We start from the raw sequence: 22,390 nt of genomic DNA, 5'->3' as shown, positions 1-22,390 counted from the left end.
GTAAGTGAAAAAGCGAGCCATACATTTTCATACATTTTTGCTTCCCCGGCACCGGCACGGCCACGGCGCCGGCATTGGTGCCGGTGCCGGGCCGGCTAATGGAAAAACGCCCAATGATTACACACACAGCTACATGTCGTATAAAGACAGCAGGATTTTGACATTTACTCATTTATTTCATTAATTCTCCTTTCGTACAATCAGCAGAACTACTACGAAACTTGAAACTCGAAGTTCGTATCGTACCATCCCTCTCGCTCTCGTATTAAATAGTATAAGTGTCAGAGGGACAGCACGACACGAACTTCGAGTTTCAAGTTTCGTAGTAGCCCTGCAGTTCTTTTTGTAGCTGTGTGTGTAATCAAATCATTCACTTCAACTACCTTCAACTTTCCCGGTATAATCTACATCCAGGTACTATCCAGGTCTAAGGCTAAAAGGCAATAACAATAAGGAACGCTACATATATAGTATATACGTAGCCATATCCATATGTACTACCTATACAAACATGTATGTATTAGTATTAACACATGTGTGTTTGGATAGCTACGTACAATTATGTATAACTATTGACTACCACAGATAAAAGATGGCGCAACTGGCGTCAAACGGAGGGTTTTTCGTCAGGTGAAATATCGCTAGATGGCGTTAGTATCGTGAGGTCCGTTTGACGTTTCAGTCTTGCTTGCGATTGGCTCATTTAGCTAGCTCACAAGCGTGGCAAAAATGTCAAACGAACCTCACGATACTAACGCCATCTGGCGATATTTCGCCTGTCGAAAACCCCTTAGTAGAGGTTGAAGAAAATAATACAATTAGACTTCATTCAATTATTTTAATGCAATAAAAGCTTATGCAATATAAATATGAGACGAGGTTTGTATAATATTAACTAATCTGAGATCATGACATGGTTTTAAAATCATACAATAAGTTAACTTAATACAATTTATAAAGGATTTTCTTAAAGCGATAAGCGTAATTATTTTAAAGTAGATACTTTCTAAGAAAAACTGAATAATACCCCATATTATAGCTTGGTAGTCTACGTTACAATTTTAGGGTTTGTACGTAGATATTTTTATATTATTAAGGTAGATATTTTTAAGCTTGTCTTCGGACACGCAGTGGTAGTGGATATCGTACTGGGTTTAGCACATACTGCACGTTGCTGTTTACGGTATAGCCGAGTCCTGTAAAAGACCACAATTTTAGACTTATTAATACCCTTACCTTTATACCTTAGGTACAAGTGTAGCGACTTGTAGCGACTTCTAGCGCCATCTATTGAGTAAACGTAGAAACTCGAAATCTTATATTGCGCTATTGAAGTTGCTCAACTCAAGTCTGACGCATAGAACTTCCGATGTTCTTCCCTCGGACTTCGGTCCCCAAGCATGACACCTGCCTGGAGAGCGAACTCTATCTCTTTTGTAGCCTCCCCCCATACTAGCTCTGAAGCTCTTAAAGTGGTGCAATAAATAAAATACTGAATATTGAAAATTCATTCGTGCCAGCAATGGTTCAATGGTGCTTGTGAAGTTCCCAATCCACACTGGGCCCGCGTGGGAACTATGGCCCAAGCCCTCTTGTTCTGAGAGGAGGCCTGTGCCCAGCAGTGGGACGTATATATAGGCTGGGATGATGATGATGATTCGTGCCAGCAGGGCTACTACGAAACTCGAAACTCGAAGTTCGTCGTGCGGTCCCTGTAGGGCTACTCCGAAACTCGAAGTTCGTGTCGTGCGGTCCCTCTCGCTCTCGTATTAAATAGTATAAGTGTCAGAGGGACCGCACGACACGAACTTCGAGTTTCGAGTTTCGGAGTAGCCCTGCTGTGACACTTAAACTATTTATTACGAACTTCGAGTTTCGAGTTTCATAGTAGCCCTGCAGGAGAGATTTTTAAACGCGCCATCGACGCGCGTTTGTACCTATGTTGTACCTATGTATGGCCAGCAGGGCTACTACGAAACTCGAAACTCGAAGTTCGTGTCGTGCCGTCCCTCTGACACTTATACTATTTTAATACGAAAGCGAGAGGGACGGTACGATACGAACTTCAAGTTTCGAGTTTCGTAGTAGCCCTGCAGGTATGGCCGATCTATGGAAAGCAAAGATGTAAAGTAAAACGTGCTGTCAACGCGCATCGACGCGTTTAAAAAGCGTGATGTGCAAAGGTTCTATGACAACCTGTGCATTTTCCGATAGCCTTGTTGCAATACAAGCCGTGACCGCATCTCTGCCCGTAGATGTCAACGTCCATTTTCTCCGTGCATTGCTCTCCAGGGCCCTGTGGACATTAAATTAAAGCTTACTTGTATTTTTTTTATTTCTTATTTAGGAATCAAACAGTCATATAGTTAAAAAAATTGCATTTAAGACATGATAAAAGTAAAGACCTGAGTTTCATAACAATGATAAAGTTTGTATCGTTAAACTACACAGCAGGGCTACTCCGAAACTCGAAACTCGAAGTTCGTGTCGTGCGGTCCCTCTCGCTCTCGTATCAAACAGTGTAAGTGTCAGAGGGACCGCACGACACGAACTTCGAGTTTCGAGTTTCGGAGTAGCCCAGCAGGGAGGGTAAGCAGTGCGGTGGATGGTGGATGGGATGGGTTGGTATTTTGGTTTTGGCCACGTTTTTATACAGTTGTCTTTAATGATTTCACAAAAGTATTTATGTTAGTAATGTTTGTCAATTGTTTGATAACTTTTTTGTATAATGAAGGAACTGAATTATGAACTAGGATACCTTTTCGCTGCGAATGTCGTGTTGGCATAATTGCATTGCATACTCGTGTGCCAAAGAAATCATCATTAAATTGATTGCGAAAAGCTTCCACTCCAGTATGCGATTCAATTACCTCGACGAAATCGTTATAGTTTAGCGTTATGTAAAAAAACGAGAGCGTTAAGTATGTATAGTATGGCTTGTACACGCTTACCCGGTAGCAGTCTCGTCGTTTGCCGCAGACATCGTTAATGTAGACGCCGTAGGCGCAGCGTTTGTAGAGCTTGTTCTCGACAGAGATGTTGCAAGCCTCGTTGTTGGGCAGCCAGCTCGAATCCTCGCATACCGGACACTCCACCAGGTTACTGAACAGACATGCACAATTTATCAGTAGGCACCAATTATAGACATGTGTTATAGTAGTAACAGTCGCGTAGCTAGGTAACCAAAGCCCCTGGGGCAAAAAATAAAGTAGGGCCCCAACTAAACTATTGAAAATCGTTTGTTCCGTATTCCGAATATTCCGAATGTGGAAGAAATTTTCACTAAGTAGTTCAATAATGTATAGTTTTTAAGTCAGAGTCCGAGGGGGCCCCTGACCTTGAGCGTCACGGGGCACTGCCCCGTCTAGCCCTCCGGTAGCTACGCCACTGAGTAGTACCCAGCAATGGTCAACAAGAACAAGGATTCAATGCCTTGCAGCTCACCATTGATGAAGTTTGATACTAGTTATGATTATCAGTTATCTGAACATTACCTAGTGTTATTAGTTCAAAAAAACCGGACAAGTGCGAGTTCCGTACACATTTATAGGTATGTAAGTAAACGGGAATCGTGTCTTGAAGATATTTGTCGCTTTTTCCGAGTGATTTAAATAACCAGTATATGCAGAGCCCTACTCTTAAGCAAAATGTACGCAGTGTGGGGTCAGATTATATTGGTCATTGATATTTACAGACAAAAAAATCAAGATTTTTTTCAGGCTTTTCTAGTTGGTTGTGTTATAATAGCTACCTTCATACCTAATTTCAAGACTGAGTTCACGGGAAGTACCCTGTAGGTTTTGATTACCTTGCTAGTTTCGAAAATTTGCGGAAATTTGCAGCAAACGGCATCTTTTGATTGCGTTGGCTTATAGGTACTTAAGTTTGATTTTTTTCACAGCTCCAAGGGACAGTAGACCTCAGTATTTGATATAAATTTCAGCTTGATATCTCCACGCGTGCCCGAGTAAAAGGGTCTCGATAGTCAGACAGACAGACGGACAAAAAGTGATCCTATAATTAAGGGTTCCGTTTTTTATTTTTGAGGTACGGAACCCTAAAAACATTATTGGTTCTTGTCCATGACTAGTACCATCACCACAGAATAAGTAATAGTACAAGTACCATCACCCTGACTAGCTTTACTAAACGACTGAGTGGAAAAGGAAAGCGATTGGCTCACAATTGTGAGTGGTGGTGATTGTGAGTAGGTGGTCGATTTAAGTAGACCAGCAAAATTCTATCCCACCTATAAAGGGATAATACACGTTATTTTGTAAGCCTTGTGGGCGTAGGAATGGGTTAGATTAGACTCGCTTGCTTCCTGCGTGTCCGTTGCTATTTCAAGGGATGCCTAGTCGGGGGGTGATCACTGGCTAAGGATGTGTCTTCACCTCTCTATCTCCTGCGGCTCGTCGCGCTCGACCAGGTTGTTGTCGAAGCCGCGGTAGTGCGCCACGCACGAGCCACCAGCAAGCAACGCCAGGTAGAAAACGGGGTGCATGGTAACGGAGTTCTGGGGGCAAGCAAGGGGACAAGTTTTAAATTAAGAGCGTTTTTACCTGCTGAGCTGGTAACGTTGCATTTTTGTTAGTTTTTCTCGATTATTCCATAAAATTGATTGAAAATTAAAAATGTGGTCTGATAGAATTGTTCTTAATATATAAGTTAATGTGTCTACTGCAATAATTATTCGTGGTAGACTTTTATATATTATTAACTTATTTTGTACTTTGGCTCATTAACGGTCCAAGATTCCGTTATCTCGTAATTCCGGAATCTCGGACGTAGCTCGGACGATTTTGAAAGATATTTCAATACCGGAATTACACCGTCAATATCGATAATTCCGATATTAATAAATTTTCGAAATACTTACTTAGTATTTTCCGTGTTGTAAATAAAATTCGATTCACATCTTTAGGGATGTAAGTAAAAAAAAAAACGAATTTCACGGTCTGGTAAACAAGGAGATTGCAATGCGCAATACTTACCTCCAAACCTCCATGCTGGCATAATGCTGCTGGCCAGTGCTGGCTGAATGTGTCAAAACCAAAGAGGGCGGGGCAAGCGCGAGGCCATTGAAAAAAAAAACAAAAGACGATTTGGCGCGATAAATTTTCCTCCGCTCTGTTACAAATTGCGTATAGATTTATAACGGTTTTTCTTTATTTCCTCGCATTTATGATGAAAAGTAGTGTTCAATTCGATCTGAAAAGACTCCACACTGCGTAAATTTTGCTTAGGAGCATGGCTCTGCTTTTACTGGATAATTCATAGATGGATAGTATGGAACCCTCGGTGCGCAGGTCCGACTCGCAATTGGCTGGTTTTTATTATTTTACATCTGTAGATAGATATAAATGTATGTGTAATTATTATTATTTTTGTAGTTTTTTCTTTAATTGTATACTGTACTTCTTAAGTATTTTATATGTAATTATTTTATTATGAAAAAATGACTTTCTGCCAAGTTTCTTGCGGCGCATTCTTCTTGGCAATGATGCTCTTCCCGAAAGCGCTGGTAGTTTAAAAAAATGACGCGTATTAGTGCCCATTGCGGCCTATTTACTGAATAAATGATTTGAATTTGAATTTTTTGTGGGCTTGAGACGCCTTCATATCTGTCAAATTTCTTGGCTACATTCGATAAAAGTTTTTCCCTTTACCCCTCTACGAATTCTATTTGTATGGCTTCGTCATATTATTAGTTGTCGGTTTGTGAATGGAGATCGGTGTAGGCGTAGGCGTTCCTGAGTCAACAGTCACGGGGCAGCTCGTGATGATACTCTCCGATATTATCTTACCTCTACACACAACACAACCATTAGGTATTTATATACCACAAACGCACGTCGCCATCAGATATTTTTATGTGGCTAAGGTGGTCAAAAATATCAGCACATCCACTCTATCATTAAGGTATTATAGTACATCTTTTGATATTATTGATCACCTTAGCCGCTCCGAAATATCTGATGGCGACTGTACGATCCTGCAGGGCTACTACGAAACTCGAAGTTCGTGTCGTGCGGTCCTTCTGATACTTATACTATATACTATACGAGAGCGAGAGGGACGGTACGTCACGAATTTCGAGTTTCGTAATAGCCCTGCTGTATGTACCTACTTTCTTTATTCTGGGAGGCACACATCCGGAAAAAAACTAGAAAATATACATAGCATTAGGTACTTTGAGTTCCCGATTTCCTTCCCCCACTCGCTGCAGAAATAGGTAGTCGTAGGTAATATCATATAATAGCTGTGCATATTGGCTAAGGTACCATAAACAATCAGAGTAAATAAGGTACAAACGTATGAGTGCTCGTCGCTGTCCCAATAGTTGCCATCTTATCAGTGGCGTAGCTTGGTGGACAAGGGCCCCGGTGCATATAGAGAAAGAATCGGGCCATCACCCCTTTTTCCACGTAGCTTGAACTTTTATTGGCCTTCAAAAACATCAAATAAAAAATGGCTAGAGCCTGCTCACAAGATATTTTTTCTCTTTTTCTTTTATGATCCTCTCTTTTCAAAGCTTAGATTAGAGGGCTCCCTGAGGTCCGGGGCCCTGGTGCACTGCACCACCTGGCCATACGATAGCTACGCCACTGCATCTTATATCTTATGTCTCAGTAGTAATAGAGATGACATCAGGGTGCCGTTTATTGGGAATTAGCGTGTCGAAGACTCGTACGTTTACCTTAGTGTATGTAACTAATATTTTTAATGAACTAAATGAATTTCTTTGTTTACCCGCTTTTGCTTTTAGTTCATTGATCATGGACCTCCGCAAGCGCAAAGTAACACCTGATTCAATAAATGATTTAATATTTTTAAAGTATAATTGGTTTGAAATAAGCAGGTTTTAGTTTTGGTAATTATAAGTATTGCTGAACACTTTAAGCATGAGGGAATTTGCAGTGCCGATCGCTGTCGACTGCTGTCCCTTTTAACATGTCGTTATTTCTTTGGCCTATCCACGTACTTTATAGGATTCCGTAGCCAAATGGCAAAAAACGGAACCCTTATAGATTCGTCATAATGTCTGTCTGTCTGTCTGTCCGTCCGTATGTCACAGCCACTTTTTTCCGAAACTATACTGTTGAAACTTGGTAAGTAGATGTATTCTGTGAACCCCATTAAGATTATCACACAAAAATAGAAAAAAAAAAACAATAAATTTTGGGGGTTCCCCATACTTAGAAACTCATTTTTTTTATCAAACCCATACGTGTGGGGTATCTATGGATAGGTCTTTAAAAATGATATTGAGGTTTCTAATATCATTTTTTTCTAAACTGAATAGTTTGCGCGAGAGACACTTCTAACAGGTCATCTGATGTGAAATGGTCACAATTGCCCATTCGTGCCAACTACTCAAGGAGACTCATTGGTCCGTTGCCTTGCCACCTTTTTAAGAAAATCATTTTGCCTATCTGCATGCCGCATGACGGAGTCGATGGACTTTAAACGGCTTTAATGTTACCTGTTGTTAACACAGACAGGTTACTCCTCTTTGGGCGCCATGCTCTAGGTAGAGTGTTGCCATCCCTTGAAGCATTGGGAATCTAGGCTGGAGTTGTCAGCCGAAACGAAAATGATGCGCGCGGGGTGGCCGATGAAGCAGTCCAGGTTCTACAAATGCAGGGTACGCTCGATGTGCTGGACGGGGGCAGGTGTACGTGTATTTCGTGCGGGTTCCAATCTCGTGGATATCTCCTTTGGAAAGCCCGGAGTACTGTCGAGTACATAAACTTGTGAGCAAACATTTGATCAGAAATATTTGAACACGCTTTTACGCCGTAAACAATAGAGTCGTTTTCAGATATTTTTGATCAAATTTTTGTTCACAAGTTTATGAACTCGACAGTATCATGCTTGCGGCGACGCTGTTTTATTTATTTATATTTTTAATTTTATTTATTTAATATATCTGTTCCACTGCTGGGCAAAGGCCTCTCCTCTTGACTTCCGCATTTCCTTATTAGTAGGCCACTTGCTCACTTCCGCGTCCAGGAACTATCTTCTCCGAATTATCGTATAAATTAATATTGGTTAGGACTAGGTATGTAGTAAGTATGTTATGGATAGGTCGGTGGGCGTTACGTCTTGGATCTTTTACAGAAGCGTGGCTACGCGCACTTAGAATGGGCGGTCTATTTTTACTACGTGGACGTCGACCATCGAACTGTGGACGAGGGTGTGGTGTGTTGATACTTATTATTTTTCTTAAAGGACGTTTAATGTATTTTCCAAAAACCTGTTTTTATTAATTTAATGACTTACTACCAAATTAAAGACCTGCGAACAGAGAAGGATGTTCGAAAAAGATATCGAAGATATGACTGTCTTTTTTTGTGTCCCTCACAACTTCTTGACTTCAATAGTCAACATAATTTTATTTTTAATAATAGTCAGTAATTTTAAAAATGAATTAAACATAGTACTTTAGCTGGTAAAAGTTAAATTTTTTCCACTAATTTCGTTTAAAGAAAGAAAGAAAGAAAGAAAAGTTTTGGCTCCATAAGTAGGTACCACCTAAAACTAAGACTAAAACTAGCATTAAAACTATGTTACTTGGTGACGCGGAAGGATACCAAAAAGGGTTTCCACTCAGCATGTGTTGCCGCACATTATGTGCAGTAACGCTGGTTTTCTGTGGAGCCCAAATTTAAGGTTTAAGTAATGTTTGAATCCGCTTTTACTTATCTGCTGGTTAAAGCCGTGGGTTCATGGTGGATGCAGGTCACTCCAACCGTACCAACTAGAGAGAGGTCTTTGTGTGTCTATATATAACCAACAGTGGACGTCCTAGAGCTGAAAGAGTAACATGACTAACTGGCTGATAGATAATTCATAGCCACTGAAGTTAGAGACTCGACATTTAGTACACATCCGTAACGAAGGTGTAAAAAGGGTTTTTTTTTAAATGCCCACAAAACAGTCAGCCAATTCCTTCAAAGCTATTCAAAAAACACCCACAACATCAACGTACTCGTTTCTCTTAGGAATTTTACGGTAATACGTATTGTTTATTCAATCAAACCCAAAGGCTCACACAAATATATAATTATAGGGTTTGATTGGAGAAGTCACTGACATGGATCGGAATTTAAAAATAAAGCGTCATTGCAGCATGCATGAAATTATTGTAAATAACGAATAATTATAAAACCCCGCTTCCATTGCTGCTTTAGATGTTCGTGAATACGCAAAAAGAAATGAATTGCCAAGTGATAATTCAACGAGCGACAGTGTTTGAGACTGAGTTTGTAGTGGTAAGAGCACTTGCGCACGCGCCGAGCGCCGCCCGCCCCACGACCAACCGCCCAATGCGCATTCATGAGACACATTTCGTCTGAAGCGGATCTCTGAACACCGTTTTTTTTTACAAAATCACTTTGTTTATTAAATACAGTGACTGCCAGTGCGTTATTTTGTTTTGAAGTTTCAATTTCAAACCGAAATGGGTATGATATCGCGTGTGCGTGGACGCATAAGGAGTGATTCTTTCTCGAAAATACACACTCTCAAGTCGGAGGACAAAATCGCAAACATTGGTATGTAAATATCAACTTTAATATTTGCTTCTAACATTTAAGCCATTATAAATAATTATTTAAGATATAAATAAAGTACTTCTTGTTTGAACATGATATGTACCATCAGCCAAATATGTGGTCTACCACCCTAAAGTTGATAATCGTTTGCATGTCATAAAACAATAATGCCAATAGACGTGTCTGTCAGTCAACTTGAAAGTTCGACTTTAGCGACATATTCATTTGATTGGAACTTGTTTAAAAATTGATAGACCACTTATTTTGCTGATGGTACCTACATGAACTTTGTTGGAACATTTGAGTAATAGGTCGTAAGAAACTGTTACAAATTACTTGGACATAGTTTAAAATTAAACGTTTGCTTCGAATATACTAGATTATTATACACTTTCTATTATTTTTATTCGATAGATAGTTAAATTGCAGAATCAGCAATTCCGCTTTTCCTTTTCAGTAGATGTTTATTTGTGACTCATCGTAAGCTAATAACACGTGACAAACTTGTACCATCAAAACAAAATACGCGCAAATTATATTTGCGTATTTATTATTGCTTCAGTACGAGATGGACGCACAAAGAAACTACAAACGAAGTAGGTCACTAGGTACAACATTTTGGCAGTCAAGGTTGTAAAATTAAGGCCGAAGACAAATAATTTCGCAAAAGTTAGACATGACGAGGAAACAGTCGGGATTCTGGGTGACCGTCATCGCATTACATACATACATATATAATTTACATCCGCTACAAAGGTTAGAAACACACGCAGAGACTACTAAGTATACGCATGCATTTAATTAAATATTTTATTTTATTAACAGTCCAGATTGTTCGCGAAATTATTTACTTCCCTTTTTCCCTGGACTGGGTTGCATATGGACTGCAATATTTTTGGAAGGGCATCGACCTGTCTCACAGCTGGCGTATTTAGTTTGTTGCACTGAGCTGCAACTATGGCTGGTTTTCATTTCCACGAACTTTACCAGTGATGCAATACATCATTTTTTGCTTTGTTAGATCGGCTAGCGCAGCATAAACCCGTATTGATCTTGATCCTGACAGACAAAATTATTTAAAACTCCTTTCACTTTCATAGAGTTGTGATCCTGATCAGTCGACTACAAAATAATTAGATACTTAAGTAGGTTATGTTTAGCGGAATAATGACTAAAGTACATGTAGATTGTGTAGTAGGTACATTGAGAGTCGATGAAAGCAGCGTATTTGGAGCTCGTTCTGCAATAATTAATGTTAAAATAGTTGTTATGATTCTAAACATTCTTTGGCCTAAGTATGAGTCGATATGAAAAACTCGTGTCGTTGATTTGTTTCCACAGGAGAGACAAATAGGGTTTATAAATTCATACTTTTCGGTAAGTAAGTATACTCATTTTAGTTTATTCATACTTTCGTATTTATCAAAAAATCACCTCCCACTTTTAGTATTAAGTATAGGGGATAACCTAAAAACCATACCAATATATCAACACCCATTCCTAATTACAGTTTTCTTGTAAGTAGTAAAAGCTTTTAGCTATAACTTTTGACAGTCAGACAGACCTAAAAACCTACCACCAGACCAGACCTAAAACCAGAGATCAGAAATCTAAAAATTTTCTTTTGGCATTTTTACTACGGAAACCTAAAATCTGACCTAAAACTTTTTACTTGCATACCCAATGCAAGTGTTAAAATAAGTAGATAAGTGAACAACATAACATAGCTACATATGAATGTATGTCCATCAGCAAATTTGTACGAAACTCTCTTGGCCGGTTTTTTTCATTAGTATAATACCTAAGTAACTAATATTTCCATCAGTTTTATTTATTTATTTTTCCACACTTACAATTATTTTTACAACTTTTTTTTATAATCTATCCCCATTCCCTTCCCGCAGTATGGCTGTTGTCGCTAGTGCTGCTGTTGCCGTACTGGGCGCCACGAGGGCTCCTGGTGGCACTCGGTGGCGCCTGGCTGATGGCCGCCTACACCTGTCTGGTGGTGCCCGTACTAATCTCAGCCAACTACCACTACCCCGCTCGGTGGTACCCCGCTGTTGTTAAAGTTGCGCAAAGTAAGTGTCTTTACTTTTAAGTGAGTATTTGCAGGTTCTTTCGATTGTCTTCCAAAAATTGCACAATTGGGGGGAGATCGTCTAAGACTAAGAGATGTCTGAGTTAGGAAGTGTTGGAAAACGGACTTCAAATAGGGGGCTTAGTAAATTTTCAACAGGAACTTGCAAGGAATCAAACATTTCCAAAAATAGCCAAGAAATATTTGCAAAAACTTTTATAAACATACGGGTGCGAAACATCGCAGCTATTTTAAGACTTAATCTGAGCGGAATTTTGCAATGAAAACAATGCCACCACGTCACAATCAAAGGCCGGATGTAGTCTGAAGACCATTCGGATTTAAATCCTGAAGGCAGGCCGTTTTCTTTACATTTTCTTTGGAGAAATGACAAACATTTCACGGTATTTTTGTGCGACAACATCGAACTGTGCCAATTTACTGACCTATGCCGTGTGGGCGCGTTGATCGCATAGACTTTTATGATGTCTACGCATGACAGACATGACTGAAAACAAATATCAGGGGTTCCTCGAGCAATATGCGTCTTTGGCATCGAAGTAACTGCCCACTAATCACTTAGTAAAAAAAAGGTTCTTGTTTTTATTTTTTTGCCAGCTGTTGAATTGAAATTTCGGGTTTCAATTCAGAAAAAAAAGAACGTAAGTATATATTGCATAAATAACGCCCGCGCCAAATTTCATGTCTCGTGGTGACGGATAAATGTGATTAAAAAAAAATTACCTTTAAGCGATATGACGACACGTGAGGAAAGGGCGAGTGAGAGAAGCGTGAGTTAGGTGTGTCTTGGGATACTATACCTGATGCTATACTGTATACACCATCTTCGCCATAAATATCATCACTGTTGTCACGGTAAAAAAAAACAGGCAAACCAGTGACAATCGAGTTATTACGGGGCCACACCACTGATATTTAAATGCGTTTACATCAAACATAAGGTAAACGGCCCAGCTAGTGCTCGACATTATAAAGCCTAATAAATGACATTCTGCTCTCACCATTCCATTGATAATGACAAAAAATGAAAGCCAGGGCCAGTGTCCAGCATTTTAGAACATCATCATCATCATCATCATCACCATATTTTCTATTTCGCTTGGACAATCAAGCGCTACAAGCTATCGTCGATACCCATAGTCTCCTAACATGCATATATTTCAACATATAAATATATTATGAAGAAGTCGGGTTATTGTCGAAAGCTGAATGGGGCGACGGAAGCGGGCACTGTGCCAGCGCACGTGCGTCATACGCTTTTACTTCTAAACACCATCTCGGTTTAAAACGCCCCCGAAATAAAATTCGTATTATTGTTTGTGAACCGTACTGTTAACCTCTGGAGCCAATATGATGTCGAAAACATTCTATACCTACTTAGGGTGATTTTGGAGATATCATCAGGATCAACCAAAAGTTAGGCTTAGGGAGACAACTCGGACAATATAGGCTAGTGTTTCCTAGTGTTCTTTAACTTGTGTTATGGGTGTGCCCTACTTTTTACCAAATTCCATAATTCTATAGCAATGGGAAATACACGATAGGTTTTGATTTCAGTAATTTTTTAGTGAACGTTGTATTTTTTGAACGCGTGAACTTCAAACTATTTTTTCACAGCTCCAAGGAATTGCAGACTTGAGTATTTAATGTTAGTTTTAATCTACAAATCAATGAATTTCATTTAAATTGACGATTTAATTTATAGGTACTCTACGTCTATGTAAGTGTGTCATAGTAGTGTATATTTTATCACAATGGCTTTTATGGCTTTCAAGGCTGTGACAGGCCGACAGACAAAGAGGCAAACGCACGAATTATCCCACGGGCCTATATTGAAGTCATAGACGCTGTTGAAGTAGTACTACTTGCTTGGTGATCCAGCCCTTAAATTTTCACCAAATTTAAACTGAAATTAACGATCTAAACAAATACTTAACTAAATAAGGTCTAAATAGATATTTTTAATAATGCTTACCAGAGCGTTCCTTAAGTTGAGTTCTATTGATGTTGTGTTGGAGGGTAGCTCTGAACTGGCTACCCTTGGTCCAAGGGGGTCCTTTTATACCCAATTGAAATGTCTGAACAAAACAGCGAAAACATCTTTGCCTATAATTTGGCTGTCGTTATGCCTCAATGAACCAGCTGAAAAAATTCAAAAGCTTACTTCAACTGTAAAATATTCTCTGAAATTATTCAGTAGTGATAATATTAAATGTTATTATAACGGATAACTCACGTCTTAAACCGAGTTTAGCTCGACATGTTTCGGGCTATTTCGTAGCCCTTCCTCTCAGGAGCACGCGAACCGGCGGCTGCCGCAACACGCGCCCACCACCCACGCAGCCGCCGGTTACGAAATAGCCCGAAACATGTCGAGCTAAACTCGGTTTAAGACGTGAGTTATCCGTTATAATAACATTTAATATGAGTGAGTCTCACGGTAGTTTCATGTTCAAAGTAGTGACAATATTTTCAAAGATAATTATTTACTAAAGGAGCGGGAATGCCCTACATGTCATTGGGTTTCGAGTCCCCTCCGGTAACTACCGGAGGGGGCGATCTTAAAAATAAAAAAAAATATGGTAGGCAAAGGAACATCCAGCAACATCAGTTAACGCACGCACTGAATAGGTAGATTGAATAGATTAACTATTACAGTTTGACAAGAAAATCCTTGGACAAAGAGAGGCAGCAAATTAAAAAATAGAATTTGCGAGTTGGCGACACATTTTAATGCGACAAATTGCGATGCGTGTAAACCCGTAAGGTACATAGATGTCGATGGTATAAACACCTCGTCTTTACACACCCGCAAAATTAACCTGCATCAACACGTAAAAGAAAAGAGAATATATATAGGGTCCTACACTGTCTTGCATTGCAGGTTTGCATATTTGTGAAAATGGGAGTACCTACCTACACGGCTTTTAAATTTTTATATTTTTTTTCCAAAATTTTGATTTACATAGCTGCCGAACGGGCTGATTCTTTAGGGTTGCTAAAACGAGGTTTACTTTTGCCAGGACTCGCTTATCGTATTTTAAGTAATCAATACTTTATTGCACATAATTTGCTTTCAATCATTTAAAAATAAAAGGTATTTATCCATTACCTTTGGTTCTTTCTTGAATAGTTCAAAATGTTCTTATAAAATACGGGAAAAAATATGCAAATAAAGGAAAAGGCGGACAGCTGTAACGCTGGCCGGGCGATGTGAAGCGACGGGTTCGGCCAGTCAACACCGCTGCCTGTTGCTAGTTGAGGCTACCTACGGTTGCTGATATTGTTCAAGACAGTTTAACCATTAATTAAAGATGGAGCAAAGCCTCCTGCTCTAGTGTAGTTATTTTAAGTTTTGGCACAGCAAAACCTTTAAGTAAATGGCATTCATATCAATCCTACCTAGGCACCTATTATGGGCAAATCTTGGGCAAATTGACAATACCTCTCGCAGCGCGGTATAAGTAAGCTTACGAACTATTCTCATTATATTTGAAACTTGAACGAATTAGAGACGTTTATTGCAACGAAAAGCTTGTCGGGTTTCGGAAGGGATAAACCTTTACATTGCTACCACATGTCGATTTGTCTCTTCATGGATAGAGTTGGTAGGACTATGTCTTTATAAATATCTGTTTCGAATGTATTTAAGTAATTCTTTAAGTTTAATTTATATATTTTTATCAAACCATCGAAGAGAAAAATGCGTTTAAAAATCTTCCAGGCGTTTAAATTATCTTTATCTACTTTAACCTCAACAAGATGCTCTCGATTATATACTCCTCATAAACAATTTTATGGCGTTCTTGACACGAAAACCGAAACTATCTTGGCCACAAATAGATGAACATCTAGTGTTTTAGTAGTTACGTGACATAAAATCTACCTACACATGAAAAATGTATTAATATTAAGTATTCGCTCTAAACTAAAATTTAATATTTTTTGACTCGGACGGACTGCATTTTGCTGAATGAATAGTTAATAGAATTAAAAGGAGATTGATTGTCAACAAGAAACTACGCAGTCAAAAGAACTGGGATTTGTTGTCTAGCTTGACATACATCTTATGAAATTTCCTTATTTCCAAATTTTTGCATTGTATTGTATAAAGTAGATTAGCATACTTACTTAGTAGTATAGTCATTAATTTACTTAATTAATTTTTAATTTCAGAATTTGCGCAAAGACTGCGGGCGCCAGGCGCTTGCGTGCTCGGCGTCGTGCGCGCTGCGTACGCGCCGATCGAGCGGGCGGAGAAAATGTTTCTGCAGATGAGCAATCTATCCACGATGATTGGACAGGTACAAAACAATATAATTACGCACAGTGGCAGTGTTCTATTTAAAATGTTATCTAATTACTTGGTTGGCCAGCAGGTATACTAAACTAAATCATACTTATACTTACATATTTGCTTACTTTAATTTCTACAGCCTGGCTACATCACCATCGATGGTGGAAGTCTCAATTGACGTAAGGGACAAAATGCTACTTTTCAGGAGAGCGAAAAGAAGTTTTTGGTAATTTTCAAACCCTCACAGCATTGTTAATGTTTAACTTAGCAGGACGTTATAATTACGTAAAATCTTGAATTTTCTTGCTTTTCAACGTGAAACTATAGACATTTTCGTAAAAAGCTTAATAAGAAAAATAGCTGTCCCTTACGCCCGTGACATACGGGTGTCATAGCCCCTTACACCCATAAACCGTAAATACATAAATAATGTAGTAACCGATTTTTGGTCTTATAGGACATTTTATATTTTATTTGCTACATATTTGGACGTAAGTTCCTGTAGAAAAATTAAAAAAAATAGTGAATTAACTCAAAGAACCACTTTAATTATTTAAAATAACGCGCAAAAGCCATAATTTTGCACGTCCCCTTAAAAAATATGTAATTTATAACATTTTCTTTAAGTTAAAAGTTAAATAAAGCTCAAATAAATTTTATAACGTTTTAAACTTTCGTGATTCTCACTCATAGTCAAAATACCACCAACGGGACTTATCACGCTAACACACACGAGTAATATTTACCTCGACGTTTCGGCAACATTGCAGTGGCCGTGGTCACGAGTGGACTGAAGTGTGGAGTGTCAAGTCTGCCTAGCAGCGCGAGTCCTTCGAACTACCCGCACTTGATCACTAATAGTACCAGCACTCGTATCACGAACTACCCGCAATTGGTGATTTTTATTTGTCACCCCATCACACCGACTCACAACACTCATCCCGACGTCGACACTTATTAATAACAGGATTACACGAAGATGAAAGCTTATATCCATCGTCCCGGTTGACATTTTTATGCCTTTTTATTTCAACTGCTTCACGTACCATTCTTGAGTAGAAATGACGTTCCGTGGACAGAATTTTGGGATTGTGAAGCTCAATCCAGTGGTTTGGTCCTGACTCCAACAAATGCTCGGCTATGGCTGACTTGTTTGTTTATAGCTGAGAGGGTCAAGGAGATATTGCAGCTGTTAAAAATCGCCAAGTAAATAAGTTTTATCCCGGAAAATAGCATAGTTCCGGGGGGGTAGCGATAAACGAACTGATGATGTTGTTGATGACGATGATGATGAAATGATTTTCACTACCACCACTGGCGTACTAACTCTGCTTGCTTGCATTATTGCTTACATGCTTGCTTGCTTGCTTGCAAGCTTGCTTGCATGTTTGATTGCATGCTTGCTTGCACTATTTCTTGCACATTTAGGAGTATTCTTGCTTGATTTGTTGTTTGCATGCATGCTTGCCTTCTGGCTTCACGTTTGCTTGCATGCATGCTTGCACTATTTATGCTTCCTCTAACACACTGATTGCAGCTGTGAGGGAGTGGGACGCCAGCCCGCTTCATGAGCGCTGGAGGAGATACCATAGACCGGTCATCGCGGGATCGGGGTAACCCGCGATGTTCATCTAACCCAGGCCGATAAAATTGCATGTTTGTTGATTTGATTGACAAAATTACATGCTCACTTGCAAGCTTGCTTAGGTGGTTGCTTACATGCTTGCTTGCTTGCTTGCATGCTTTCTTGCACGCTTGCTTGCACTATTTCTTGCACATTTGGGAGTATGCTTGCTTGAGTTGTTGTTTCAATCACTACAAGTTCTAAAAACCATCTGTTTTGATGCCTCCTACGACCTAACATTAACAAGGTATTTTAATGAACTAAAAGAAGCAAGCAAGGTATTTTACTTTAAGTGCCCCTTACACCCATAAAGTAACCTCAATTTTTAAAATGTCTGTTTGTTACTGTCCCTTACGACTAACAATTTACTCTAGTTTTAGCTTTTGATGTCCCTTACGCCCATAAGAGTATTCCTTATTTTATAAGTTGCTGTTGTTTAATGCCCCTTACGACGTACCAATTACGCCTTTTTTTTAAATGTCTGTTTGCTACTGCCCCTTACGACCGACAATTTACTCTAGCTCTTGCTTTTTATACCCCTTACGCCCATAAAAGTATTTATTATTTTATAAATTGCTGTTTTTTAATGTCCCTTACGACGTTCCGATTATACCATTTTTAACCCTCAACATACATAATTAATTATACAGGCCAATTATTATTATGTATGCATCATCATCTCGGCCTATATACGTCCCACTGCTGGGCACAGGCTTCCTTTATTGGGATCTGTCAGGACAGCTTAAAATAAACAAAGTAGCTAAGATAAATTTACCTCAACATCCTTGACTGAAATTCCATTACGGAAATGTTAGCTCGACGTCAAGCCATTAGGGATCCATCAACTTAATCTTCTTTTTTTGTTTTGCTTTTGGCATCTTATAAAAAAATACGCGCGTTGACAAAGAACAAACGTAGGCAATCAAATACGTCCTCCGTGTTTGACGTGTCTGACACGACTGACCGAATGTGCAATGCGCAAACGCTCGGCGAGTGGAAAGTAGGTAGACGCGTTAGTATTTTGATGTTAGGTACAAGAAATAGGTACAGGCGGTAAGGTTACGCCCAACAACTTCTTGCTTTTTTATCTTATTCGTTATAAAATGTTGGGGTGTAAAGGGCAATGAAACAATAATTGACCCATACGCCCTTTTATTATATTTGTTGGGTTTTTTTTTAACGACATGAGCCGAGTCGTAAAGGACATATGAGACTGCCACAGCCCCTTACGACCCAAATATTAAAAAAATAATACATTTACGCCATTTTTCAGCTCAAATATTTTATATCATGTCCCTTAAGTTATTTTATTTTAAAATAATAAATGTTGATAACAGCAAAAGTAAGGGGCGTATCGTAACTTGAATACTACCAATCGACAGAGAAAAAAAAACTCTAATTTTCTATGTTTAAAAGTGATTTTCGGTATTTTGTCCCTTACGCCAATTGAGACTTCCACCATCGATATATGGCACGGAGCCGTTCCGCGTTCCGACACCACGCCGTGCGTGGCGATGTGACAGGCCCTTAGTAGCTAAGAGAAAAATACAGGAAAAGTCGCCTATTCGTAATTTGTACAAATGACCCATGTTAACCATTGTTCCGCAGTTGCTGATGTTCACTGCTTGTGACCGTCTGCTGGTGTCGCAGGGGCGTCTAACCTGTCTGTACTCGCTCATGTTCTACAACGTGGTCACATACTCCGTCAGCTACGTGCGAGAGCTCTGCACCAAGGAGGACTGGTCACCCTACGTTAACGTCACGCGCCACTCTCGCGTCAAGCACCTCGCCATGTCCGCGACCAAGATCGTCCTCGAATGGACCAAGGCGGTCACCTTCATAGTCACAGTCACGTTCGTCCTCCTCGCTTTCGGACTCGAACAAGGCTTGGAGCATTACAAACCGACAGCTCTGTACACGCTCATAAGCGGCACTTATTATTTGCTCACGGAAAGGACCTTCTTAGAAATTTGGCCGATCGCACTCACTGCTATGAAATTTGAAAGACTAGAAGGGATGGAGATGCTCTACTTTGGAGTCTGGGCGCGAGGCGTCACGACAGCGTTGGCATTGCCTTTGGTGCCGGCGCTGGCGTGGTGCGATCGTTGGAGGCTGGCTCTCCTGCTGCTGTATGTGAACGTGTTTGTGCACGGTCGGCATCGACTAGGAGATGCGCTGTTGAAAATGAATGAGGCTTGCGGGTCGCTGGCCCGGTTCCGGCGGGCGACGGCGGCCGAGCTCGCCACCCTGGAAGACGTCTGCGCCGTGTGCCTCGGCGTCATGAAATCGGCACGCGTCACGCCCTGCGCCCACTTCTTCCACGCTGACTGCCTCAGAAGGTGTCTCGCCGCCTCCGACAGGTGCCCTATATGCGTCAGACCGTACATATTCTGCTGATGCCTGCCCGCCGCACCACATTCACTGGACAAGACTGTTTGATGAAAAGGAAGCCGGAAGCCTCAGACTCAGACGTCTAGTTTTAATTTAATAACTTTGAGATGTGATTCGGATTCTAGGATCCTGAATACCAATAATACCTACTCAATCACTTATTCGTACTGTGAGGTGACGTGGATATTATAATCATATTCACTTAAACATTAAGTAATGCATGATTTTTGTTCGTGCGCCTATCTAGGTAATAGGTAGATAAATTTTGGAAACGTAGGTGTATACGTGTTTAAATATTCGAAATAAAATTATAAATACCTACCTAAAACTTACCTTTTAATTATACTTAAGGTATTTTAAAATTTAGGAAACGAAGCGAAATTATCTTTATTCCAATAAAATAAATTATGGAATTTATTAAATGTAGTTATCAATTTGTAATAAACCGTGTTATAAATCGATAATAGCCGAAAAAGAAAATCGAAAAAATCGACATAATTTTACGGAATTTGCTACCACAAAACACAAGGAGGTACTGTTACGTACTCGTAGATAAGTAACAGGTTTTTCTCTGTCTAGCACCGTACTCGGATACTGTGTAAATTTGACGATGTTCCATATACCTACTTAAATACTTTTTCACTTCTCATGCTCTTAAAATGTTACTTTAGTCTCTGCATATCGGGACTAAAGCTCCTTTTTATTCTCTAGGGATAAAAGTTTTTTTTTTAATTAACGTTGGAAAACCCTAAACAGCCAACACGGTGTTTGTGAATGGCGGATTTTTAGGGCGTGGAAATAACCCCAAAATGACAACTGTGCAAAACTATAAAAAAGATACACGCTTTAATTTCGTGAAACAATTAATGATTACGAATATGAATCTATTCAATTATATTAAGGCTTAATTCATTTTAAGCATAGTCCAATTAGTTTTAAAATAGTTTTCAATTTTGAAACTGTTGGCTTAAGTATGTAAGCTTTTAAAGCGTCACTTCATAAACAATAAAAGAAAAGAAAAAACCACGAAGCAATTTTTTTTTTGCTATTTGAATTTTGAAGAGATGGCATGTCGATGGCATGGCAAATAATACCTATACCTATGTATCTACAGGTACTCGTAGTTACATTACAACGTGTGCTATAAATTTTATACACATAATAAGTACCTAAGTACAAGCTTTTTTGCACGGTCCGCCCGGATTGCTACCACCATCTTGCTCGCTAATCCTGCCGTGAAGCAGCAGTGCTTGCACTGTTGTGTTTCGGCGTGGAGAGTAAGACAGCCGGTGAAATTACTGGCACTTGAGGTATCCCATCTTAGGCCTCTAGGTTGGTAACGCATCTGCAATACAATGTTGCAGATGTTTATGGGCGGTGGTGATCTCTTACTATCAGGAGACCCACTTGCTCGTTTTCCATCCGGTCGAATAAAAAAAAAAAAAAAGCTTTTATTTAATTTCACCTGTCCCGTTGTCTGTCTGTAATCAAATCTTGCAAGTTCAATTTGACCAACTTCCAGTAGTCAGATTGACTTGAAATTCGGAATATTTACTTATGTAAATCACGTGACAATACAATATAATATAGTAGTGAGTGACATCCTGGTAGTCCAGCCAGGATCGTCTCCGCAGGACGGAACTCTTCAATGGTTAATAGTATCGACTTGAAATTTGGTATGCAAATGTAGTTTGGGTGACTATGCAAGTACAGTCAACAAAAAGTACAGACAGCAAAAAAAAGCTTGTGTTAATTTTTTTAAGGTTAGGTTATTATTGACAGTACCTAACTGATTATCGTCGTATTATCATCGGAGCTCTTTATTTGTACCAAATTTCAAATCAATCTGAACACTAAAAGGTGATCAAGATTCACTTGCTAGATTAACAACAAAATGAATATATTAAAACTTGATACAACCTATTAGGTAATACGTAGTCAGTGGTAAAAGATATGAGTTGATGTAAATCATTGATTGTATAACTCGTAAATAAAAATACATAAATACGTTATAGGTAAATAAAATTATTATAAACGTTATTAAAAGAAATTGTGTTTCTGAGTACAACGTCAGAGTAGGTATATCATCTTATACTGTGGACTATCGTTGCGTAGTTTGAGGTATAATACCCACATTTTATGGGTCCAATCAAAAGTGTAAGAAGAGATTTGCATACTAATATTTTACAATAAAGAAAACTATTAACTTACATTGTGTTTCTGATTTTTTTCTATGTTATCTACATATTCACTTTAATAAACCACTGTGTAAAGTTCTATCATCAGAAAGGTACCTCATAAGCCATTTTCACATTCTTTAATAGGTATGGCCGATTTCTGATAAAACAAAATATATAAATATATGTACACGTACAGCCAAGGAAATTAAAGCACCTACCTCTGTGGAACATTTTCAT

At 39.2% G+C, this 22,390-nt stretch overlaps 2 protein-coding genes across 2 annotated transcripts; one reads left to right on the top strand and one right to left on the bottom strand.

The window, feature by feature from the left end:
- Window positions 1-824: 824 nt before the first annotated feature.
- LOC141432765 (uncharacterized) lies at window positions 825-13,731 on the bottom strand. The gene is made up of 5 exons (XM_074094509.1): window positions 13,637-13,731; window positions 4,395-4,516; window positions 2,952-3,102; window positions 2,197-2,296; window positions 825-1,196 (listed from the first exon to the last, which is right to left on the bottom strand). Exons 2-5 carry the CDS (start codon window positions 4,502-4,504, stop codon window positions 1,108-1,110), a joined length of 450 nt encoding a protein of 149 aa, XP_073950610.1. The 5' UTR covers window positions 4,505-4,516; window positions 13,637-13,731; the 3' UTR covers window positions 825-1,107.
- On the top strand, window positions 9,340-22,183 carry LOC141432764 (uncharacterized). The gene is made up of 4 exons (XM_074094508.1): window positions 9,340-9,560; window positions 11,465-11,641; window positions 15,838-15,965; window positions 19,191-22,183. Exons 1-4 carry the CDS (start codon window positions 9,467-9,469, stop codon window positions 19,977-19,979), a joined length of 1,188 nt encoding a protein of 395 aa, XP_073950609.1. The 5' UTR covers window positions 9,340-9,466; the 3' UTR covers window positions 19,980-22,183.
- The last annotated feature ends 207 nt before the right edge of the window (window positions 22,184-22,390 follow it).

Source organism: Choristoneura fumiferana, chromosome 11 (genome assembly GCF_025370935.1).
Source record: "Choristoneura fumiferana chromosome 11, NRCan_CFum_1, whole genome shotgun sequence".
In the NCBI taxonomy this organism is placed as follows: Eukaryota; Metazoa; Arthropoda; class Insecta; order Lepidoptera; family Tortricidae; genus Choristoneura; species Choristoneura fumiferana.
Note: the sequence above shows the minus strand (reverse complement) of the source record. Positions and strands in the feature narration are given on the sequence as shown.